Below are 26,778 nucleotides of genomic sequence, written 5' to 3' on the forward strand. Positions count from 1 at the left end.
CTGCAGGCTACTTCCACTGATTGCTGGCTGCCAGCAGTTTGACAGTCCAATTGTGACCGGCTCCAGGGGTGAAATCAACTTACCTTTGTTGCCAGTTCTCAAATGTGAGCATGTGTGCACATATACTTGCTTTGCTCACATGCACCAACTATGTGCATGTGCAGGACCTTCCACACATGCACAGAGCAACAAAAATGCGATGTAAATTCTAATTGATACTATCTCTATTTAGGTCTTTACTATCCAAGAGCTTTCTTGACCCAATGGCTAGAAGAAATCCGGGCTAATATTGCTCCCATGACATAATATGTATGCCTCAGAGGTGAGTTCCTACCAGTTCGCACCAGTTCGGTAGAACCGGTTCGTCAAATCTACCGAACCGGTTAGAAGAGGTTCCACCAATGGACCCAGAAAGCAGGCCACACCTACAAAAGAGGTTCCAAAATTTTTTGAAACCCACCACTGGTCCTTGGATATGATTATTCTACACTATCATGCTCATATTTATAAAATTCAGTGCCTCTATGAAAGGTAAGGATGACTACTGCGTTTGTGGTGCAATCAGAACATTGCGTGTGTTGAAGTTGTTTTAACGCAAACCAAAGATGTCTCTTAAAAAACAAGTTTACATCATATTCTTATGCATGCCAGTGCTGTGTGTGAGGTAATTTAAGGTGGTTCTGACAAGTGTCGCCGGCATCTTCATAACACACACACACACACACACACACACACACACACACACACACACACAGGCTCAAACAGAGAGAGAAAGAGAAAGGAAGAAAGAAAGAAAGAAAAAAAGAAAAAAGGAAAGAAAAAGTGAGAGAGAGATGAAAGAAAAAAAGGAAAAAGGGACAGAGAGACAAAAGGAAGGAAAGAGAGAGAGAGAGAGAGAGAGAGAGAGAGAGAGAGAGAGAGAACACATGGCTGGCAAGCCACTCCCACCTGATCACATGGCCGGCAAGCCACTCCCACAAAGAAGGCCATACCCACAGAGTAGGTTCGAAATTTTTTTTAAACCCACCACTGGTATGTCTATCACTTCGTTGATTGATGCTGTGATAGCATTAATCTGAAGAAAATCAGTTCTGCTTATAATGAGCTTCTGAACACATAACTGAGAACCAGTGAGATATCAATAAGCTACAGTTCAAGCATCAGCTCATTGGCTATTTTGATTAGGTCTGTTTGGACTTGTTCAATAAAACTGAGATTCATACCCTGGCTATTTTTTAAAATTAATGATGTTTTCTATGCCATAAGAAAACCTTCAAAATAGAAGTGGTTTTTTTTTGTGCCTGACATCACATAAAACTATGTTCACGAGGAATAATACTATTTGCATAATTTTCACCATTCCCTCTATTCAAGAGCAAGACTGCTTATTGCACATTTTCAGTTGCGACCAGTTGCTGATCCTAACTGTGGTCACTAAATGATGACTGTACAGACAAATACTCATCTTGCTACCATCTATTGTATCTTGATGTATTGAGTGATTTAGCAATTGAGTGAGTTATGCTAATTTTTTTCTATAATTCGCAGTAGCAACTTTTAAAATTAGTAATACACTGTCTTCCTTCTTCTCACTTTCATGTGGGCAGCACCTTTAAAGATGACCATCTCCTCCAGTCCCATGGATCAGAAGAAAGGAGTTGTCCCATTCCAGCTGATGGCAGCTCCTTCCCATTTAGTTCGAATGGCCATTTCCAGAGATGGCACTCTCTTGTTGGGATCCCTGTCATCCACACAATGGTTTTCTTCCCAGTGATGAGAATGTGTATCTGAGAAGAAAACAGCAAACATGCATTTACTCTGTTTCAGGCAAAACAGATCTTGAGTTCAATTTAGGATTAATTCAGCATGTAGCCATATATTGAAATTAAAAGTGCAAATCAGTCTCAGTCACTTTTTGAAATGTTTCTTAGAATAAAGCTCACAAAATGTAACTTTCGTGAAAGAAATGATATAAAAGAAAATAATTGTGCCCTATGTTCACATAGCTACATTTCAGATTAGGACTATTGCCTACAGTTCTTGATACAGAAGACCAAGTGGTCAAGATCAGTTCCAGAGTACATGAAATGGAAGACATAGGAAAGCAGATATCAGTTAAATGTTAGAAAAAAAACATTTCCAGCAGTGAAACCAATTATCCAAAAGTATACCGGGTTCCTTCATGGAAGATATTCAAATAAAGGCTAGGTAGGGAAAGGATGCTTTAATTTGGATAATAGCATTGATCAAAGACTTTGGCTCAATAGGCTAAATCAGTGGTCACCACCCAGTGGTCTAGGGACCATTGGTGGTCTGCAAGAAAATTTTGGTGGTCTGAAGAATTTTTTTTTTGCATTTTTATATTGTACTAAATACTATTTATCTTTTTTTAAAAAAAAATCATATTAGTGGTCTGCAGGATTTAAAATTATGAATTTAGTGGTCCCCAAGGTCTGAAAGGTTGGTGACCCCTGGCCTAAATGACCTCTTCCAAGTCTATGAATCCCAGAATATTTTGAAATATGAAAATGCAATTATGCATTTATCATTCTACATCATTAGAATGATCATTAGAAATTCCAACATGATGGAATGTTGGAATTTCTTCACACATTTATTGGGCCATTGATTTCAATGGTTGGTCTGTCTCTCTCTCTGTTTCTCTCTCTGTTTCTCTTTCTCTCTCTTTCTCTCAGTCTCTCTCCCTCTGTCTCTCTCTCTCTCCATCCAATCATTCATCTATTTATTAATATATTTATCCACTGAATGGAGTCCTCTCAAATATTTAAAAAGGGATGTAGGACTATTCTCCACAATCAACTTGCCATTGTGAACTCACCATGGCCAACTCATCGCTGCCAACTTGCCATGGGACAATTCATTGTGGAACAAGAGTTACACTAATATTGAAGAACTTGTGGAATAGAACCATTTAAAAACAGATACCAAAGGAGGGACAAAATAAAATGTGAATGACCAAAAATAAAATATTTGTTTGTAGTTGTTTTGAACAATTAAACCCAATTGTTGAATTGTCCTGATGTGAATTGTCCATAGCGAATTGTCCCATGGTGATTTGTCCATGGCAAGTTGGTCACAATGAATTGTCCCATTCCATTTAAAAAGTCCCTTCTTGCCTTCTCATTCTAGCATAGTATTCCATGCTATGATATTCAAACCTTCACTTTTTTATAATCGCACTCTAGCACATCACTTATTGTAAAAAATAGAGAGCAGTTTTATGATATATATGATCTTTAGGCAAGTCCTTTAATGGCTTATATGGCTTGAAACAATTGTAGTATTTCCCTTATCTTTATTAGCAATACTTTTGGAATTTTCCCCAGAAACTGTATTTCTTTCAAGTTCATTCTTAGTCAGAGCTGGATCTTTTAAGGTGTTATATTGTTTATTTTAATTTGTTCGTAGTTTGGGTGATTTTCCAAGAATTTTAGGAATACTATTTAATCTGGGATTCATCACTTTACAGTTAAAAATTAGAAGGGGCATTTAAATCAATATCACTTTTAAATTTTGATTTACAATGATCAGAAATGACAGGGAAATGGATTTAAGCATTACTTGTGGGGGAAAGAAAAAGAAATAAGCATCTTCTTTAATACTTCTCCAAGAAATATAAATGCCTACCTATTGTTAGATGAATAGTTTTCTTTTGGGAGGGCTTGCCTTTATAAAAATATAAATCAAAGAGATGTTCCATTTTCCAATCAGACAATAGCAACCTGTTTAAGCTGAAGAGAATGCTGTATGTTTCATTTATGTTGCACAGCCATATTGGCAATTTTGGTGTCTTCAACATGCTTCCAACCTGGAGTATAAAAGTTGTAGTTATGCATCAAGTGAAATAAAATGAATTTGCATGTTTTTTTGGAATTACATATTTCTAAATTTAAAATGCAAACACTTAACTCTAAATAGGTTAAACTGGCATAAAAGTAAAATGAGATTCATTGTCTGTAAAAAGTGGCTCTTTATTTCAAGCACCCTGGGAACAATTCTGGATTTTTCTGAGGGATGTCTAATTAGCCATGTCTGGGATAGTAAGCTACCATTTCCTAAGATCTTCAATTCTTCTAAAATGATGTCAAGTGGACTGTGAAAGTTATGGCAGTCCAAGAAATAGCCGGAATTATCCAGCGAAGCTGAATGATGAAAGAGAAAAACACATGAATTATAAAATTATCTTCTAAGAGTTGTGGCAACATCACCAACCTAACAAATACTAAGCAGAAATTTAAACACATGAAATATGACTTCTGGGGGATTATGGTAAACTTAAGACAGCTCTGCTAAAATGGAGCCAATGACTGCAGCAAAGACCAATGGTGAACAGACTGGTTCCTTGGAACTTCTCCAGATAAAAGAGGATGTGCCCTCAACTCATGGTCACATAATTGCAGTTTAGGTATTTTAACAACCTGTTCACGCTTACATCTGGTCGGCAAGTGCCTCATGATCATGTGATCGCCATTTGCAATTTTCTCTGCCAGCTTCCCCAGAAAGTCAATGGGAAAACCAGCAGGGACTGTTGCAAATTGCCGTTGCCTGCCCAAAGGAATCCCTCTCATCTCTGGGGTCTGACCCAGAAAGTTCCTTGCTGAAGGATTTCAGCTCTGAGTCTGCTTGGATTTTGGCAAGGAGCACTGAAGGATTTTAGCCCTGTGCTGGCTTGGCTTTTGTCAGGGAGCTTTTTCAGCCAGCTTCCAGAGATGAGAGGGAGCAGAAATCTCATCAGGATTTTCAGCCCATGAGTGGAGAGGCAATGCAGTAGAGTAAGGAGTGCAGGGTGCCTAAGAGTAGCAGAGAGACCATGGGAGGCCTGATGTAGATTGCAGGCGAGTGTCTCTGCTCAGAGGCTGAAAATCTTGCTTGCACATATAATGTCCAGTATTACTATCAGTTACTGGGAGAAGGGATTATAGGAAGGACATCTGTTTAAGAGCTTCTTGTTAACACCTGCTTGGACCCTGTCAGAACAAAATGCTAAACTAAATCAACCTTTTATTTCATCAAGAAATATGTTTTTTTTATTCTTCTATATGCTGGCTGTCATTTCTCATTGTCCTCACTTTTGTTGGCCCATGGTGTCTCAAAGCTATTTTGAGACCCTCTTATGGGGACTGGACTGGCTGATCAAGGGAGAAAAACTCCTTCAAATACTTGTAAGCTGAATGCTTTTTTCCCACACCTGTAGAGATCTGTACTGTTCTGCTTCTTCCCTGCTCCATCGTAAGTAGCCAACATCACTACGCGAGAGAATGCCATGCAGTACTTTTTGCACGCTGCCTTCAGTGTCAAGCCTTTGGCATCCATTGAACACATGTGGACTTGCCCTGCCTGTTAAAATGAGATTCAGAATTGCCTAAAGGGAGAAAAGACCAATATTATACTTCCAGGTAATATTAAGAATCAGGAGACCTGACTATAAAGACAAGAGCCCAATAAATTTCTGCTCAGTTGCCTGGAGTCTGCTAGGCAAACCAACCTGCCTCTGAAGGTGTCAGCTCCAGCTGCTGGCAAAACATCAGGAAATCTTTTGTCTTGGCTACAATCTCTAAACCCTAAAACCTAACATTGCCCAGTAACTGGAAACATTAAAATATAAAGTAAAGGTAAAGGTTTCCCTTGCACATAAGTGTTAGTCGTTCCCGACTCTAGGGGGTAGTGCTCATTTCTGTTTCAAAGCTGAAGAGTCAGTGCTGTCCAAAGGCATCTCTGTGGTCATGTGGCCGGCATGACTAAATGCTGAAGGCACATGGAGCACTGTTACCTTCTCACTGAAGGTGGCTCCTATTTTTCTAATGGCATTTTTACATGCTTTCGAACTGCTAGGTTGGCAGAAGCTGGGACAAGTAACGGGAGCTCACTCTGTTACGCAGCACTAGGGATTCAAACCTCCGAACTGCTGATCTTTCTGAGCGACAAGCTCAGGGTCTTAGCCACTGAGCCACTATGTCCCTCATTAAAGTATAGCAACATATTATTTTTTTTCATTTTTATGTACTTTTGAAAAATAGTCAAAGATCATAAATTTCATATTTAGAAACATACTTGTCTGCAGCTAATGTCTCCATGTTGACAATGTAACAAGTGAGTTGTGGTGAAGTCGAGATCTCTCTGAAGCCTGTTTAGCCAAACACAAAGAAAATGCTACAGAATTAGTTTCACTTATAGTTTAACTCTTAATAAACTTCACTTAATTAAGTTCATTTTATTTATAGTTTGCCATCTATACAAAATCCTGTTTCAGCTATCCTATGGCAAAGCCTATAAGAAGGAGAATGAACAATGTTTAACATCATTGCAGGGTGTAATAATCAGTATGATACTAACTGAAACATCAGACCTAGCTGGGAGACCAGATCGAGTCATGAAGGTTATTCTGTATGAATATTTGTTATTTCACAGCACATTTCATTTTTTAAAATATTATTGAGATCATGTCCAGCCTTTTTCTTTATATAAACACTCAAGTTTAATTTATATGCAGTAGCAGAGTTATGAAATTGATAAAATAGAAGGAAGAGAATCAAATAAATCTCCCTTAGAGACGCAGGATATGGAAATAATAAGCAAAGATATAACAAACATGAACCTGGAAAATTAAGGGTCATTTAATTGAAGGGTTTTTTTTAAGAGCTTTTCTGTAAAATCACCTGCATCTCTTGAACCTTTTTTTCTTTCCTACTTTGGTTTTATATTTACAATTTGCATAGTACATGGTTATAACTCTGTTGTTGTTATTGTGACATTGCAACCAACAGAAAAACATTCAGCGATTCCAGACATCAAAGGTTTCTTTTTTCCCCAAGGGAAAAAAATGGGACTGTTTGCAAACAAGGACTATGTTTATATCCATATATATTGAATAGCTTCTCTGTGAAACTGAAATGGAGTCCTTGATGCTCTCTGGTTTGTTGTTTGCTTGAAGACATTTCATTACCCAACTGGCATTGGGTACGTGACTGGGTCATGAAATGTTTGCAAGAAAACTACCAAGCTCAGAGACCACCAAGGACGCCATAGTTCAGCCCTGAGCTACAAATATTCTGGGGCCCTTGGTGCTCTCTGAGCTTGCTTATTTTCTTGCAGACATTTCATTACCCAAACTAGGTAACATCATCAGTGATAGTGACTACGCTTCTAGGGATGTCCCTAAATAGCACAAATCTGGCATACTGCTCCGTCCAATCATATCACTACCAGGGACTAGTACTGATGAGGTTACCTAGATCTACATCTAGGTACATCTGCCTACATCTTCAAAAAAACAACAACCAAAGGTCAGAAAGCACCAAGGACTCCTCATGTCAAAATGGTTCCACCACAATACCGCGGTAGACTAAAGTGCGCTCGACGAAAGCACGTACGTGACGTCATCACAGCGCGATGAAAACAGCACGCTGTGAGCGGTAAACTTAAAATTAACGTGTAAATGTAAACCTAACCCCCCAAACCTAACCCTAAACCTAACCCTAAGCCTAACCCTTAACCTAACCCTATACCTAACCCTTAACCTAACGCTAAACCTAACGCTAACCCTTAACCTAACCCTAAACCTAATGCTTAATGTAACCCTAAACCTAACCCTAACCCTAAACCTAACCCTTACCTTTATGTGAATTGGCTTGCTTTAAAAGAGCTTTTTAAAGCGCCCTTTTTTCTCCACGGTCGTATTTGTCGCACTGATGATGACGTCAGGTACACGCTTTAATCGGGTGCGCTTTAGTGGACCGCGGTTTTGATGGGTCACGGTCAAAACTGACCTACAAATATTCTCATTTATTAGCACTCTTCTATTGAATTTGAATCATTGTACAACCTAGGCAGGCATGCCTGAGCACTAATGTGCCTGCTCACTCTTCCCCTTTAGCCTAATTATAGAATTTTTAACAATAAAAAAGGAATGCTGAAATGCTGAAAGTGGCAACCTCCCATTTACCGGAATGTGTTTCTAAACAGCCAACCTTGGAAAATCAGCATGTTAGCTCAATGAATGCATTTAAAAAAAAGAAATATGCTTACCTGCCTAACAAAAAACTAAAGTAGGGTAGGATGGCAAGAATCATTTTGAGAGGCTACAGAGAGTAAGAAAGAGACCAGCTATTGCATGAAAGACATTTGTGGAAGTGGGTAGGACTTGTTTCAATATGCCTAAATAAAATAATATTGCTAAATCTCTTCTGAGCAACTGGATTTAGCCCATGGCGTCACAGTAATCTTTTTGACCAAAACTTGATAACTTTGCAAATTAACAATTACATTTGCATTATCCCATGTAATTTTTTCTTACAATTGATAGTATATGGATCAATCAACTTATCTTATAAAACTTTCTTTACTTATGAATATAAATAGCATTTGCAGAATCTTAAAGGTATACACATTGATTGGTAAATAGTTGCTTAACTTAAATCTAAGTATTTAAAAAAGGAAAAAAAACATTTTACCTTTCAAATGTTCTGGAGAAAAGTAAACTATACAGAAATAAGATCACCCCATGACTTCCTTCAGAGTTTAGCTGATTCAAATAGATTAAAAAAAAACATCAATAATTTTAACATTGCCCAACTTCTCTGACAATTGTAATTAGATGTTGTTTCTTGTTTTTAATTACAAAATTATCCAAAATAGCCTTCCCTAACCCAGTATTTTCCAGATATACTGGGACTTCCAAAATTCTTCAGATTCAGATTCCCCTAGCACACATTTCTGACTCTAGGGGGTGATGCTCATCTCTGTTTCAAATCCGAAGAGCCAGAGCTATCCAAAGACGTCTCCGTGGTCATGTGGCCAGCATGACTAAATGCTGAAGGCACACAGAATACTGTTACCTTCCCACCAAAGGTGGTTCCTATTTTTTCTACTTGCATTTTACATGCTTTTGAACTGCTAGGTTGCCAGAAGCTGGGACAAGTAATGGGAACTCACTCCGTTATGCTGCGCTAGGGATTTGAATCGTCGAACTGCTGACCTTTCTGATTGACGAACTCAGCGTCTTAGTCACTGAGCCACCCTTTCTTCACCAGCATATATTTATTTATTTATTTTAAAATTTACGTGGCTGCAAAATTCAACAACAACTCTGGGTTATATACAGAAAATAATAATTTTAAAATGTAGTTAAAATAACCAAATGCTAGAAGAACAACAATCAAGTAGACAGGACCCACTATCCACTCTAACCCATGAGCTGGAGAAGAAAACTTCTCCATACAAAAGCAAACATGATTATTCAAAATGTATGAAACGTTTAGCAGCAGAATAAAATTGAATTAGTTAACACTTCTGGATATGAACCATACAGCAATCCTGTGTAGGATGATTTAAGAATAATCCCTAGTAAACAGGAAGTCCCTCCCTACCTGAATCGGGAGGCTCTCACAACAGTCACTCGGGCCCTTGTGACCTCTAGGCTGGAATACTGCAATGTGCTCTACATGGGGCTGCCCTTGAAGAGCATCCGGCGACTTCAACTAGTCCAGAACGCGGCCACGCGAGTGATTGTGGGTGCACCTCGGTTCACCCACATAACACCTATCCTCCGCGAGCTGCGCTGGCTACCTGTCGATCTCCGGATGCGCTTCAAGGTGCTACTAGTCACCCATAAAGCCCTGCATGGTAGTGGATCTGCGTACTTGAGAGACCGCCTTCTGCCAATTACCTCCCTGCGACCAATTAGATCTCATAGATTGGGCCTCCTCCGAATTCCATCGGCCAGCCAGTGCCGGCTGGCAACTACAAGGAGGAGGGCCTTCTCAGTAGTAGCCCCGACCCTTTGGAACGAGCTCCCCGTGGAGATTCGTACCTTCACCACCGTCCAGGCCTTCCGCACAGCCCTTAAGAACTGGCTAGCCCGTCAGGCCTGGGGACAAAGATAGCCGCCCCTCCCGAATGATGAATGAATGTTGCTTATTATTTTTACTATATGTGTCTACGTCATTGTTTGTATTCCCCTTCCTGATTTTATGTGAGCTGCCCTGAGTCCCCTCAGGGAAAATGGCGGCCTACAAATGTTAATAAACATTTAAACATTTAAACAAACAAGTAATCATTTAAGAGAAAAATACACAGAAATGTAGTTCTCTTTCTGAGTATAATAAAAATAAATAAATGATTGGAACAGATTCAATTTTGCAAATGAATTGCACACTCTCTACTTACGCAGTGTATGTGATTCAAGATAAACTGCTGCATTGTTTCTTTCTCAAAAAAGTCAAACAGTTGAACCTGCAAAGAAATATTAAGAACTACAGAATGGCCATAAACTGGTTGGATTCCAGTAAAAACAAATATTGTGAGATATAGTAACTACCTCATTCAGCATTATCACAGACAAGCATTGTTTATTCTGATTTGAATTATGTACCTCGCATATCCTAGAGTTCACCTTAGTAAAATCTGCCAGATTTCACTGGGTTAGAAAAATGTGGATGCCTCCTAAAGAGCAGCAAAGTAATACAAAAAAGTTAACTCTTTCCTTGCATCTAGTGGGTTGTTTGAATGTTTGCATCCCACATATGGTTTCGTCTTTTATCATATACAGCAGTCTTCCCCAAATAGCCTGTCAATATTATAGATAGTCCTCGACTTATGTGGTATGTATGTATGTATGTATGTATGTATGTATGTATGTATGTATATATGTATGTATGTTTCTTCTTATCTTCGCTACCGGTTTGGAACTGGGAGCCTGTGTGTGCGCACGCTTGCTTCACTTGCATATGGCGCTTCTGCACATGCACAGAGCGTCCATGATGATGGGCGGGTCGGTGGAGGTTCCCGCCGCTGCTACTGGTTGCCTACCGAACAAGGCTGAACTGGCAGAATACCACCTCTGGTATGTAGGTGTGTATATATACATATACATACCTACGTACATATATAGACATATATAGTCCATTTGAGGCCAGAATTTCCATTACTAAGCAAAGTAGTGATTAAGTGAGTCACACTCAATTTTAGGACATTTTTTTGTCATAGTGTTAAGCAAATCATTGCAGTTGTTAAGTGAATCATGTGGTCATTAAGTGAACCCAGGTTTCTGTATTGACTTTGCTTGTTGGAAACTGGCTGCAAAGATTGCAAATGGGATACTGCAGTGCAACTGTTGTAAATACATGCCAGTTGCCAAGTGCCCAAATGTTGATCACGTGACTGTGGGAATGCTGCAACAGTCATAAGAGAAATGGCGAATTGTGTGTCACCTTTTTCAGTGTCATTGTAAGTTTGTATGGTTGCTAAATGAACGGTTGTACGTCAAGGGCTCCCTGTACTTTTACTTAGGTTCTTGGAATTCTGGCTTTGAATGGGTGGAATTTATTTAGCTTTGTACCTTTGAGTTTTTCTTATGTTGGGTCTAAACGCAACTAAAATATTTCTCCCTTCCCAATCTTTAAAATAGCTTATCTTACTTGTTCAGTAAAGTGATCCACTTCATAGTCTATATTTGCAGTAAAGTAAGCACCATCCGTGATAAGGCAGATAGTCGCTCTCTGACTTTCTCCTGCTGTCCACAGAATATCGGCTAGTGCTGTCGTAAGAGTTTTTTCTTGCTCTTTAAGGCTTATGTCAGATATACTGGAAATCCAAACAGAAAAAAGTTGTAGGGAACCATGAAAGTAAATCACTAGATTCTGAACCATTTCTTTGATTTTTATTCTCCAAGACATTGGATTGGACGTGTAAAAACAAAACCCAAACCATGATTTAGCATGATATTTAAATACGATATGCAAGACTTGGATGCATTCTCATACCAGAGCTTTCCCTAAGTGGCTGAGAAAAAGTTTCCAAAATGGTTCCTCTTATTAATTACATGTATATCATATATCATTGAGTAAGAAACTATGGTCAAATGTTGAACTCAACAAGGTAGGTTCAAATCTCGATTTCTTAAATTGGGTGATGAAACTTACCAGGATTAATGTTAAATGCAATCCCTGCAGCCTGGAACAGCTGATTGGCTGTATTCCGGGAGGCCGATCCAACCGCCAATCAGCTGCTCGTGCTAAAGCAGGCTGTGCTGAAGCTGACCAGGCTGTTTGCTGCAAGGAGGCAAATTGCTGGGAGGAAGAGGCAGATTTTCTTTTTCTTGTTTTCTTCCCAAAAGCTAGATGCGCCTTATGGTCCGGAACCTCTTATAGTGCAAAAAAATATGGTACTTTCACATGTTTAGCAGAGGAAGGTCAAAAGCAGAGGACAAAAGATCTTTGGAGATGCTAAGGTGAAAAGAGATTAAGCAAAGTGATAAAGTGGGGTTTGGAGAGAGCTTGGAGTTGGTAGGAAAATCAGAAATGGAAAACCTTCTGAAGGGAGGGTTTTCCCCCAAGATCATAAAGAGGCAAGAAATGGACCTCAGAGACAAAAAAGAGATAACAAGCTATGAACATAGGTAGAGACACAAATAGACAAACAAGTGCAAAAAAGGAGAAAGTTGAGCAGCAGAAGTTTCGCCTACAGCGGTTTTCTCAACCATAGCAAATTAAGATATGTCCCACATTTCTCCTGTCAACATGCTGGCTGGGAAATGTCAGGAGTTGAAGTCCAATATGCAATATTTTCAAGATTGAGAAACACTAGCTTAGAGAGATGGTTAGGAAAAAGAAATTAACCTAGAGAGTGGCAGCCTGAAGTGACCAAGGGATCAACATCAATGGGGATAAAAATACTAGTTGTGATTCAGCAAGAATTAAAAGGAGGAAATCAGGGGGGAACTCAACCAACATGAATGACAACCACAATTAAAACCTACCTCATGGTGATAAGTGCAACAAAACACCATGATTTCTCCACCCTTCTTCAGTCTGCAGAATGTTGCCCAGCAGCCACTGTGCAGGTTCATATGGATTCAGATTACTTGAGAACCCCAATGGGATTGGCTCATCCCACCTGCACCAGCAGACCTCAATAGTCAAGGAATGCTGACTGGCAGGAGAAGACTGTGCTGTGACTTCCACCTTTTGGAACATCATGCCCCCCCACCCCCACCCCCAAAGTGAGATCAGCACCTACCCTTTTGGCCTTCGAAATGGGCCTGAAAATCTGGCTCTGTCAACTGGCTTGGCTTGGGACCCCCATGCGCATGTGTCCTTCTGGAAGTGCTTTGTGGACTAAGATAAGATCCATTTCCTTCTCATGTGCATCTTGTTCCCTTCCCATCTTTGCCCATTTTAAACCAGGCTTAGTTTTAATATTTGTTTAATGTTTCAGCGTTATATCCTTTTGTTTTTACTGAGTCACATCTAGGCAAGATGGGCAGAGTTTAAATATGATAGAGATAGATAGATAGATAGATAGATAGATAGATAGATAGATAGATAGATAGATAGATAGACAGACAGACAGACAGACAGACAGACAGACAGACAGACAGACAGACAGACAGACAGACAGATAATAAATAAAATCTACCATGCTTTGACAGCTGGAATTCCTCTTTCTGGAATCAGAGAGGAGGCAGCTTGGAGATGGAGTAGCAGGCCAGATAATGTACAGAGACAGAGAAAATGGTTGGCAGATTTCATTTGTGAGGAAACTGCCAAACTGGAGGAAACTTGAGGTTTGATACTGGGAGAAGCAGATTAGAGCCTGGAGTGATGCAGAATTGAGTGAGGGGGGACCGTTTTCCTGAGACTTTTTGCAGAGGGATGGCTGTTGCTGTGGACATTTGTGGAAGAAGGTGGGAAGAAACAGTTCAGCTATGTTACTATGTACTATGCTGTTGAAATGAGTTGTAACTAAGATGGCTGAGTTTAATGGGCAGGGAGTGCTAGCTATGATTAAGCTTCCTGCTGTGTGCATAAAGATACATCGCACTAAGTCCCACTGCTTATTACTGCTTAAATTATTTCTCTGTGTTTTACTCTCTGTATTGTTTTCCTAATGCAAATTATAAAGTTCCTGCCTATTCATAACTCACAGTGGAAATTGCCCTTTAGTGTCACTCCACTGGATAGAGATATGGCAGCAAATTAACATGTACATGAATTGAATAGATGCTGGAGTGATTCTACTACACTCTACACTCCTCAAATTTAGGACTGAGTGCTGTCTGAAAAATGAAATTACATATGGTTAATTAAAGGAACTCTGAAGGAAGTGACATTCCCTCTCTGGACTTGTGGGAGAAGAGCGGGAGATTCAAGGCTTACTGCCCTTCACATGAAAATATCTGCAAATCCTGCAGTTTTAGAGCTACAAGGGATACCATTAAGCCTTGGCTGTGGTCATCAAGACCTCCAAACTCTTTGAACAAATGAATTATTGGAGAAAAATATGATGATGTTCCAATTTTAATTAAATTCAAGAATAAATGAAATAAAATCAGATTTAGATACTACCTGTATCGAAATCTACCTGTCACTTTGGGGCAGTGGTGGGATTCAACTGGGTAACAACCGGTTCACTGAGTGCACACTTTGCATGCATACGTGCACTTCACACATGCATGTGCCAAACAAGTGCTCCACATGCGCACAGTGTGTTTGAAAACAGCTCTAAAACTTATCTTCTACTGCAACTCTGGTGGAAAACAGCTGAAGCGTGGCAATCTGCTCTGTCGTACTTATCGGCTGGGCTTCAAACAAAGGAAATATAGAAAAGACTAGTGCAGGGGCGGGTGGACAGGGCCAACTGATCGCTGGAACTACTGGTTCCCCTGAACCGATTTGAACCAGCTGAATCCCACCCTTGCTTTGGGGACTGAAACCCAAGGCAGACCACTCAAAGTCCAACTGATGTTTTCAGTCCAGAAGAAGCAGTGTCTCTCTGCTCTAAGTCATGATTTAAAAATGCTACTACAGGCAGTCCTCCACTTATATCAGTTTTGTTTAGAGACCGTTCAAAGTTACAATAGCACTGAAAAAAGGAACTTACGACCCTTTTTCACGCTTATGACCATTGCAGCATCCCCATAGTCATGTGATTAAAATTCAAATGCTTGGTAACTATTTGTGACAGTTGCAGTGTCCTGGGTAACATGATCACTTTTGGGGACAAGCAAAATCAGCCAGATTCACTTCACAATGGTGTTATTAATTTAACAACTGCAGTGATTCACTTAATAAAGTGAATAAAGTGGCAAGGAAAGTTGTAAAATGGGGCAAAACTCACTTAACAACTGTCTCGCTTAGCAACATTAATTTTAGACTTCATTGTGATTATAAATTGAGGACTACCTGTACGATGTTCTTCCTGCTCCATCTAGAAATTAATAAATAAAACTTTCCCCCCATCCCAGATGCATACATTTCCTTACCTTTGAAGGGAGATATTTACTTCTTTGTTTTGTACAAACAAAAAGTGTTTCATGATGTGAACCTGAACTGCCATCTGGATTGCTGAGGCTCCACCCTAAAAGAAAAAAAACAAAAATCAAGAGTCAATTGCTCTGTGATTTGCTTACACTATGATACAAACCCAATGTGTTGGGGGACCTTCTCCAATCCTTACAGGAGACTAAGTGTTACGCAACATACATTCCCGAGCTCTTATTTAGAACAATAGTGGGCAAACATTTTTCCATGTCATGAAATTAAGCAAAAATCTATTAACTCCTTGCTGTCTGCTTAGCTGGCAGGAAGAAGATGTCAAGCAGAGGTCTTGGATACAGGAAATACTATATCACAAATTGAGTATGAATAGTGTTTTCCAGATTTACATGACTGTGCAAATCAGGTGGCATACATATTTAATAAATTATTGGTCACTGTTATTATTTATTTATTAGTTTAACAAACTGGCTCACATTATTATGAATATGTTTTGTGTTTGAAAGGTAAATATTGCCAACAGACACTTGGCATGCAGATTTTTTTGGCTTTACATGAAAAGTTTTGAAGCACTGAGTTGAAACTTTTGAACTTACAGTATAAAGGAGGGATTTACCAATTCTCTCTCTAGAAAGTGCAAACATTCTTAAAAATCACATAATCAGTTGAGAAAGTCTTCTACTACTTGACATTTTCCATATGTGCTAGACTTTGTTCAAGTATTTATTAAAGAAAGCTGATCTAAAAATATAAATCTTTCTTTAAGTGAGTAAGATTGCTTGCAATCCATTTTTATTATTCCAGAAAAGAGAAGTTTGAAGTTTGAAGTTTTATTTTATTTATATGCCGCCCTATTCCCTAAAAGGGACTCAGGGCGGCGAACAACTCCAACGGGAAGGGGAACATGAAAATACAAAATAAACACTTAAAATAACCAACAACCACACCTGTCGAGAGGGGAAGGGAGCTCATCAACCCCAGGCCTGCTGGCACAGCCAGGTCTTAAGGGCTTTTCGGAAAGCCAGGAGAGAGGTGAGGGTCCGAATCTCCACGGGGAGTTCGTTCCAAAGGGCCGGAGCTGCGACAGAGAAGGCCCTCCCCCAGGTCATAGCCAGATGGCATTGGCTGGTGGATGGGACCCAGAGGAGGCCGACCCTGTGCGATGTAATGGGTCTTTGGGAGGTAATTGGCAGCAGGCAGTCTCTCAAGAAGACAGAAGGAATGGAAGAATATGGCTTTGATTGGAGCTTCCAGTAAATAGGTGAGATCCTGATAAAATATTATATTTTTTGCACTATAAGATCCACCCAAAAGTGAGTGGAAATGTCTGTGCATCTTATAGAATGAATGTTGCTGAAGCCCCAGTCACCTACTGGTCCCCACCTGAAGGGTGGAGACCCTTTGGCCTCTGCCTCCCAGCAATTTGCCTCCTTGCAGAAAACAACAAACAGCCTGGGCAGCTTCAGCACAGCCTGGGCAGATTCAGCATAGCATGAGCAGCTGATTGGTGGTTGGATGAGCCTCCCGGAATACCACCGATCAGCTGTTCCAGCTGTTCCAGGGTGTGGAGATCGCCACTGCCCATTGCTGTCATCGCCACTGATCACTGCCACTGCCTATCGCTATCTCCACATGCCCCATTTCAGCCTCTGAGTGCTCTATTTTCAGCCTGTTCCATGCGGTGGGAATTTCTGCCACCTATCGCTGCCGATCCAAATGGCAGCAGTGGCAATTGGCAGTGGCAATCAGTGGTGATAGGTGGCAGTGATCAGCAGCAGCGATCCCTACTGCCTGGAATGGGCTGAAAATGGGACATGGGGAGGCTGAAAATGGGGTGCAGGAGGCAGCAATAGGTGGTGGTGGTGATCGGTGTTGATGACGGCGATGGGCAGTGATGATCCCCATAGCCTGGATCAGCTGATCAATGGTATTCTGGGAGGCCAATCCAACCACCTAAAGCAGGCTCTGCTGAAGCTGACCAGACTGTTTGCTGTTTGCTGCAAGGAGGCAAATTGCTGGGAGCAGAGGCAGATTTTTTTTCCTCCCCAAAAGCTAGGTACGTCTTATAGTATGGAGCATCTTATAGTGAAAAAAATACAGTACTTATCAATTTAAAAAAATGTTGGGCAGACATTACCTTATCCATCTCTAAGGCATAGGCCAAATCAGTAAAAGGGTGGTGAAACCTGAAATATGATCTTTTCCATTCATAGTTGAAGACTTGAAATGTGTTTCCAAATAACATCCTTCGCAATTCCTTTGAATGGGAAAAATAGATTTATTTAGTTCACTGTTAAGTCGGCCAATAATCAAAGATCTCTTGGTGATGTAGATATATTAAAAATCTCATATATACAATCATTGTAAGACATAATAAAAAGAGAGCCAAGTAAAAACAAAAAATCCCTGGAGCCAAACGATTTAGAGATAGAAGAAAAACAAAGTAAAATTGCTAGCTTACAAAGCAATCAATAAGACCATTCTTAAAATGTCATAGAAAGTGAAGAGCATTTCCTCTATTTTATATGAATCCTCCTGAGCAACCATGCCAAAACAAGGGAATTGTATGGCATGCCCTATTCTTGTAACCTTTTGTTTTGAAACCCCTTTAAACTGATCCTTTCCAAGGCAGATCATTAAATATAATTTTGACAGCCTGTTTCCAGAACAACACTATAGTAACAAAATAAACAGAGGCCTAGGAGTGCTGGAAGTACACTTTCAAACAGAGATTGTGGTAGTCAACAGGAACAAGCATATAATAGCCCTGGAACTAGGGGGTGTGAAATTATGGAGATCCCAGTACTGTGGTTAAATTCATTTGATTTGGTAGTCTAGGTTAAATTAGATTATAATATAGAAGTCAACTATGTTTTAGCAGGTTATGTAAACCAGGTTATCATATTAAATCATAATGTGATTTGATTGCTTGAGCATCGCTTGTTAGGCAAGCAAAGGAGTTGTTTCACTAATCTTGTTTTATATGCTAGCTAGTTAGTAGGAGAGGGTGCCGAAAAGAGAAAGCCCTTCTTCACCAAAATAACTCATGTAATTTCAGACGCATTATCCTTTGTTGTGAGATCTGGTTCTAATGTCTATGTTGCTCTATACCTAGTGAGGTATCAGGTTTGTGGATTTCAAGTGATCATTCCCCATAAACATCTATTTTAATTATTCTAACAGCAGTATCCTGCAGTCTTCTTCGTAACAGCATGGCTGGATAAGAATTCTCTGTTTCCTTAATTCTGGCAAGATTAAGTTTCAGCTCATGCTTAATTGATAAGATCTGCTTACCAGAGCCATTTCCAATAAGATGGGATGCCCTCCTAGGTCTGATGAAATGATTACAGCTTTGGGAATTGAATATAAAGTATTAAATGGAAACCTGCTCTGTTCTGAGGGGTTTATATTTTGACATGTTCCACAGGCATCTTCTTTATCATTATCAGATTTACAGTCTTGGTATTTCTGAAAAAGATGAAGAAAGGAACAAACAGAAACATGAGAGCATTTTAACTGGAAGGTAATAGCAAGGTTTTTGTATTAATTTCACTCATTGGTTGAAAATTCAATTCTTTCAGATGCTTCTCTTAAAAAAAGATGACAGTAATTTAAAGGCAAACAATATTGTTACTTGCAGAAAGTACAATTGGTACAATAATAATGTGGGCACTTGGTTACCTTAAGCAAATTTCCTTAGAAGCAAATTCCATTGAAATATTTGGAGTTTGGAGGCTCAGAATGAGCATTCACAATTACTCCTGAGCTACATACATTGTTTCATTTATATTCTGATTCATGTATTATAGTCTACAGCAAACTTAACTAATTAAAAATAATCAACTCCTGGAATTCCCAAGCATACATGTCAGTTTCACTTTCTTATTAAGAAAGAAAAGACAAATATTTGTCTTACTTACTATTTGATTCCTGTTTACTTCCTCCTGCAATATTTCTATATAACTTAACTTAGAACCTACCCATCGTTTGAGCTGACTTAGTTTCAGTCTGCTATCCATAGCTAACGGATAGAATGAAAGACGTCACAAGTTATCAAGTGACTGGTGGCACTTAAAAGGGAGAACAGACTTAATACAATATTCTGAATTACTGAAGAAAAGTGATGTTATTTAGAAACAAATGTCAAAGTAAAATAGAGATATTTTTTTCATATAGAAATTTCAAATTATTCTCCTGTCTCCACATAAATTAATAGTTGCTTTAAATAGTTTTTTTAATTTGTTTTTTAGTGAAGGCTGATTATGAGCCATATGCAGTATATTTATATGGATAAAGAATAATTGCTGCACTACTGAACTAAATAGATCTCAATTTTGCTGTTTATTCTAAAACAGCCATATGCGTGGTTTATACATCCATTCTGTTAATATTTGTTCACTTGCATAAACATTGGCTGACTCAAAATATTGTTGGTGGATTAAAAAAAACATGCTCTTGCCCTGATCTCATATAAGGAATCCATCTATCAATTTTGAAGGTATCTCTAAGTGATTAATGTGTGCTGGAATGTGTATTTATCCATATAGTATATTCATACATACCCATCATATTATTTCTTTTTAGAGAAAGCTACATTATACACAGCCCGGAAACAACAACTATCATGGCTTTTGATATATTACGTTTTAGAGCCATATTCCTCATTGCATCAGACAATTCATTTAACATTTGCAAATCATTTGAATTTTCTACCAGCAAAATGGCGTCATCTGTATTCAAAGTACACACGCATTCATGTCCCCATGAACACAACTCTAACATTGTCACATATTAGACTTGTTTGTTTAATGTTATTATAGGTTAAGGAATTATAATTCATTTACAGAGTCCCAATACATTTATTTATGAATACATTAAACCAGCAAGGTAACATAACACATTACATCCTGCTCAAAACCATTTGGTAGGCATTCTGTTTTACTCTCAAAAATATTACCCGATTGCATTCATCAACCAAGGTTTAATACATGCAAAAATTTCCATAATACAAGCCTGTTCAGTTTTTCATATGCTTTTCTAAATCAACAAATATACAATGTGAAGGCATAGGCGGTGAGTGTCCAGAGTCAAAGATGGATGGGATAGTTGTAGATGTAGATGGGGGGGCATAAATGCCAAGTTAGAACAAGAGGCAGTCCAAAGCCTCACCCCCCCATTTCTCGCCGTTAGTCCGAAGGGGCACAGTCCCAAGGGGGCGTAGATGGAACAGGGCAACGTTCAGAACAATGGTAGGAGGGGTGGGGGGGAGTGGGGGGAAAAGGTCCAAAAGTCCAAAGTTTGAAAGTTTGGAAATGACTGGAGTGGTAGCTGGCCCGGCCAAGGGTGCGGTCGTAAAAGGTCTTCCTGCGGGGTAGCAGATGATGGATAATGGGTAGCAAAAGAGAGGGGGGGAGGGGGGAAGTCTGTGGGGGGCTGGGAAGGCTGTTGCAGCAGCAGCAGCACAGGCCAACCACCCAACCATGGTAGACATGGTCCAGTTGATAAAACCACACACCACTCCTCCTCAAAGCCCCAACGCAGCACGTTAACTCAATCAAGTCTGTGACCAAGTCTGTGGCCCAGCACGGAGATCAAAATTTGCACGCTGTCCTGGTCGCACACCGCCTTAGCGCCTTCACCGCCACTGCTCCCAATCTCACAGTAAGGGGGCTCCTCCCTTCCAAAAAGCTAGGAGCTGGAGTTTTGCCATCCCAGCACCCTCGTTCCCGCCACCACTAAATTTAAAAAATGCCGAACTCAGGGCGAATTCAGAGTGCCGCCGCTGCCATTTTCCACAAGCCAGCGTGGGGGGTGGAAAGGATCCAAAGCATTCAGGGTGTCTAGGGGCCACTTGAGCGACACCCCTTTCAGTGCTCCCCCACTCCTTCCTTTCGGCACTCCCCACTCCTCTCTTCAAAGTCTAGCGGCCAGGAGTTTAGAGGCTTGCTGTCCTAACGCCGCCATTGCCGCCACCGCCAAATTCAGAAAGCTGGACTTAAGCGCCGTCGTCTTACCGCAAGCCGGCATGAAGATGGAAAAAAGGTTCAGAGCATTCAGGCATCTAGGGGCTGTTTGGGTGACCCCCCTCCAACCAAAATGCTCCCCCCGGACTGCTCAGTGGATAACCTCAATGAGGGGGTTTCTCCCTTTGAAGTTCTGGGGCTCCATCCCTCTCAGTTCTATTCTTCTCTCCTCACACAGCTCAAGCGTTTCACTCGAGCAGCCATCTTCCATTCCTCGCACATGCGCACATACATTTCTCACGGAACTGCTGAAGAGTTAAAACTGGTCTATGACCTTTTAGGCGTAAACCTGACTGCATGTCCAAGTATTGGTATTGTGACTACTTATACTTATTAAGTCGGAATTCTGCAAAATCCCTGTCCAAGAATATTTAATGAATCAATCCATGTGTAGTTTTACTATTCCCTCTTATTACCCCCCCTTTTTTTGTGCAAAGGAACAATAATGGCATTCTTCCAACAAATGGGATGTATCCTCTCTTTACAAACACAATAAAAAAGTCATAACACTACTCATGAGCCGTGGTGGTTTAGTGGTTAGAATGCAGTACTGCAGGCTACTCCTGCTGACTGCTGATTGCCAGCAGTTTGACAGTTCAATCCTGACCCAGCACAAGGTTGACTCAGCCTTCTGTCCTTCCAAGGTTGGTTAAATGTGGACCCAGTTTGTTGGGGGCAATATGCTGACTCTGTAAACCACTTATGAGGACTGTAAAACACTGTGAAGTGGTATATAAGTCTTAAGTGCTATTGCTATCTAATTCATCCCTATCCTTTTCGAACTATTGGTCCGATCCCAGTTGTGGACACATATTTCAAATAGGTTCTGATTGGGTAAAATTAAAATGAACAGTTACTGTGATCAGGGCCAATCTTTTTATTAATGTACTCCAAAATAGCATTTGCCTTTTGGCAGCTGCATTACACCGCAAACTAAGGTTTAACTTATGGTTGATAAGGACACCGCATACTTTTCACATGCACTATTGCCAATGTGGATCTCCTGCATTCTATATAATCACCCTGTAATAAGATGGACAGTTAATACATTTAATAAATAAATAAATAAACTATGGAACATTTATTATGAACATATTTCTGCCTTTCATTTTTCCTTCTCAGATGAAGAATTTTACAGTTTTCTTTGAATTCCATGCTGTTCATTTCAGCCCACAATTCAAACATCTAGATTTTTTTTCTAAAAAATCTCTTCCTGTTAAAGTATTATCCAGCTGCAGCATTTTTGTACTATCTGGAGAGCTGATCAGGAACTCCTTAACTCCCTCATTTCAGTCACTGATGAAGATACTGAATAGCTTAGAATCCATTACACATTCTATGGCACTCTATTTGATATCTCCCTCCTAGTGAAATGGAACCATTAACAAGGATGCTTGGGTACAATATCTTAGACAATCATCAGTCCATCAACAGTAGTATCATCTAGCCATGCTTTACCATTGTTTTAAGGAACATGTCATGGGCAACTTAGCTGAAGGTTTGGCTGAGATCCAGATATAATAGGCGTATGGTTTTCTGATCTACTAAAGTAGTAATGCAACATGATTAATTTGCAGCTAAACCTTTACTAGCTCCTGCCTATCCAATCACATCCAAATATGTTGACATATTTCTAGTTTCTCTTCTCCCCCCCCCCCCCTCTATTTTTGCTCATCTTGGGTTTGTACAAGCCTCTGGAAGTTCTTAAACACTATGAGAGTTAAAATGATTCCATGATCACCTTCATTATTTCCTTCATTTCAGCTAAGTTGTCTCTTGCCCTCTCCTTGTCTATCCCAAACTGGAGTTTTCTTCTTCATCCAATGCAGAATGAAAATAAAGTGAGTGCTCTATTTCTCTTCAGAGAGAAGACAGGCACAAAATAGAAGTTAAGAAATTCTATTTTCTGATCATCACTTATTGCTAATTCATACTTTCTCCTCACAATGGAACTATAGTCTCTGGGTGTCCATTTGTTTCTAACTAACTCAAAGAGCACTCTGTAGTTTTTGATATCTCTTACAGGCCTCAGCTCTTGGCCTTTCTGACAAAATTCCTACATATTATGGACGCTACCTAGTATATCTTTGGTTATAAGCTTCTCCTTCCATTTCCTGTAGAAGGAAGGGTTTATTTATCTTCAGCATTTTGGAGAGCTGTGTATGTATCTCTCATAATCACTATTGTTTGTCACTTTGAGAGAAGTACATAGGATGCAGAACGGCTTCATCTACATTTTTTGCTTGTCCAATAGGGTCTTTAATAAAGGCATTTCTTTCCCCCCTCTTCTTTATTTTTACCAAAATCTATGTCTGTCTGTCTGTCTGTCTGTCTGTCTGTCTGTCTGTCTGTCTGTCTGTCTGTCTATCTATCTATCTATCTATCTATCTATCTATCTATCTATCTATCTATCTATCTATCATCTATCTATCTTCATCCATCCATCCATCCATCCATCCATCCATCCATCCATCCATCCATCCATCCATCATCCATCTTTGTCTCTGTCTCTCTGTCTCTCTATTTTAGTATCTCTGTCTCTCTATCCATCTATCTCGCCCGCTCTGTACAGCACAAAGACCTTTCTTGTTGACTCTGTTCCTTCCAAAGGCATATGTCAATCATGAGCATCCTGCTGCTAAATTTAAGTCTTGCCTATCACAACATACTTGTCTCCCTGATGACACACACACTTCTGTGAACTCTATAATGGATTTTTTTCACATTTGTTTCAAACAGCTTTCATATCCTCTTTCTTTATACCCAATTCATCTGTTTCCTATTCAGACAAAACTCATACTTTCTCTTTCAGCAATCAATTTGTTTTTATTCTAGAGTCTTTCCCTTTCTTTCATATCATTTTCCCAAGATGCCTTCTTGACAGTACCAAAATTCTGACCCATATTCAAAACTTGTCATCAATCTTTCCATTTGTTTACATAAATAGATCTACACTTAAACCAAGATTTCAAAACATCACACAACAAAGCAGTTATTTATCAGTTTTCAAGTTCTGATTTTTTTATCTCCCGTCACTATTGCGTAACAGAATAATTTCCTCATTACCACATTTATTCAGAATGCTACACTTTCCCCTGCAAAACACACCCAATTCTTCCTTTATTTTTGCCACCAATAGGATTGAAATATAAACCATACCAGCTATGATTTCCCACTTTCACGCATATACATAACCTAGATGACCAAGTCATACTTTTTGAGGTACATCGTAGTCTCTGCATTCATAAATAAACTCACTTCTTCACTTTCAGGTTGATTTTAGTGATGACAGTTACTTTTTTACTGTATTGTTTTAAAAAATAGTTGTATTGAAAGATTTTATAATGTAATAAGAATTACATTCAAAGAAAAGTAAATGTGAAAAAGGAAAGAGGAAATTAAAAGTAAATGTGAAAATAAATGTGAAAAGAGATAAAAAGAAGAGAGCAAAAGCAAAAAGGGATAGAGAAAAATAATAAAAGATCAGAAAACATGAATATGTATATTATATGTTTGTGTGTGTGGCTTCTGATCTTATCAGCAGTTATACATACAATTCTAATCAAAACACAATCAATGTGATTCACTTTATTTTTAATGCAAAATGTCCATATGAAATTTTTTTGCTGTGCTGTTGCTGTGATTACTTTTTAATTATCATTCTTGGACCACAGATATTATAGATATGGACACTTACTTGTAAAAATAGAACCATAAAATGTGTGGATACAGTGCTGGAGAAAGACAGAATTGTATAGTTATCCTAAGCATATCTATATTTTTAGAAAAACAAATGTCTAGCTTAGAATGCTTTAGAAATTGATGTAGAAAAACTGGATTAGATTTTCTCTCTCTTAAAATGCACTAGTAGTAATACATAAGGTATCTAAATATGCAAAGGTTTCTAAAATGCATTTAAACTTACAAAAATTGAGAAACATCTCTGTGTGAAAACATTTTTGAGTGCCCATTTGAATAGTTTCTCTGATTTATTGCACAAGTGAAAACTCTCATCATCTCTCTTAGGTTCACAAGCTATTTTTATGAGTGGTTGTTGAGGCAAGATTAATCTACTGATACATTCAATTTTATGTGAGAACAAAGATCAACCTGATCAACATACTGAAAAAGTATGAAGGACACTTACCTGAAAGGTCCTGTGACTGATCTCCAACCTATGGAGAAAAACACAGTTGAAAATAACCATCTAGCAAATGGATAGCTTACGCATACATCATCATAAAGGTTACCATTCTGTATCAAACCACTTCACCTCTTAGTACATTAGATAGGGAACATTCCAGTCCTAAACATGTTTACAAAAAAGTCTTCATAAATTACGTGGGTCTTATTTCCATAAAACCTTGACCTTAAAAGCCATCTAATTTTTAGTACTTATACAATTATAGAGGGAAAAAACCTTACCCACGAACGTTGAAAATCTTTCTCCACTTGTCTAGATCTGCTATTTTGCTGGATATCTCTTCTAGCTCCATTTGGACTGAGCTGCACATATCACTAGATGCTTCCTTGTCCATCTGTTTGATGCACAAAGCTATGTATTTTCACAATTAGCAATAAGCTTCCCGAGACAGAAAAATACTGTAGCCTCTTTTATATAATTACCTATCAGAAATGGTTTGAACCTAGGTTTATACCCTAGGACCTTGCCCCCTTTCCTGTCTCCTCATTACACTTACTGTAAACTTAATACTGTTGCATTGCAATTAAACTTTCATTAGAGTTGTACATAGCCCTGTGTTTTCTGCCCATTGTATATATGGCATAAATGTTTAATGCCAGACACAGATTTATATAAAAACAGGCTGCAATTACATACTCATTTCAGGGAAATTGGATCCAGTGAAGAAGATTGATAGATTACTTTCATACCACTGGGCAGGCGGCAGCATATATGAGGGTTAATGCTTTATTCAGTTTGCTGGTAGCAGAATGCTTGGCAGGATAAAATGAAACCAAAATTGTGCCCTAACATGAAATCCAGCAGTAAAAATTGTGTTTCACAAAGTTCTCTTTATAAGATAATGTCACATTTGTGAAATGAGAAATTTAACTTGAAGATAATGTGGTCTTTATAAATATCCCTTATTGGCAGCTAGCATATAAACAGCTATACATGTATATATGTATACGTTTCTACGTGACATATATGTTAACATCACACATAAAGTTAAACTGTGAAAAATGCTGTACTTCTCACTTCCAAACACTAGCAGATTATTTTCCCCTGCTTTTAGATTAGCTTTAGATATCTGGCATTTCTGTCAGATCTTTTTTGATGTTTCAAGAAAGATATTTAAATACTTGATCACATTAGGTCATTATTTGTAAGATTATAGTGATGGCGGTGTTGGTGATGATGATAGAAATATGTTACTGTACATTTTAAAATCCAAAACTAGGAACAGACATGTATTGTGACATCTGAGTTCTTAGATTTA

At 39.0% G+C, this 26,778-nt stretch overlaps 1 protein-coding gene across 1 annotated transcript; it reads right to left on the bottom strand.

Annotated features, from left to right (window-relative positions):
- Positions 1-1,035: 1,035 nt before the first annotated feature.
- Positions 1,036-25,854, bottom strand: MINDY4B (MINDY family member 4B). Its single transcript, XM_032225686.1, has 12 exons — positions 25,742-25,854; positions 25,464-25,491; positions 18,588-18,761; positions 17,431-17,550; positions 15,281-15,375; positions 11,436-11,601; positions 10,186-10,251; positions 8,472-8,542; positions 6,073-6,145; positions 5,210-5,383; positions 3,649-3,829; positions 1,036-1,787 (listed from the first exon to the last, which is right to left on the bottom strand). Exons 1-12 carry the CDS (start codon positions 25,852-25,854, stop codon positions 1,645-1,647), a joined length of 1,404 nt encoding a protein of 467 aa, XP_032081577.1. The 3' UTR covers positions 1,036-1,644.
- Between the last annotated feature and the right edge of the window lie 924 nt (positions 25,855-26,778).

This window comes from Thamnophis elegans, chromosome 10, assembly GCF_009769535.1.
Source record: "Thamnophis elegans isolate rThaEle1 chromosome 10, rThaEle1.pri, whole genome shotgun sequence".
In the NCBI taxonomy this organism is placed as follows: domain Eukaryota; kingdom Metazoa; phylum Chordata; class Lepidosauria; order Squamata; family Colubridae; genus Thamnophis; species Thamnophis elegans.

Excerpts from the sequence above, each read along its gene's own strand:
- MINDY4B (XM_032225686.1), bottom strand. The coding sequence starts at position 25,854 with ATGGACAAGGAAGCATCTAGTGATATGTGCAGCTCAGTCCAAATGGAG. Across the intron at positions 17,551-18,587 it reads TCTTATTGGAAATGGCTCTG|GAATTGCGAAGGATGTTATT; the intron begins GTAAGCAGATCT and ends TCCCATTCAAAG. Across the intron at positions 10,252-11,435 it reads TGGATCACTTTACTGAACAA|GTTCAACTGTTTGACTTTTT; the intron begins GTAAGATAAGCT and ends ATTTCTTTGCAG.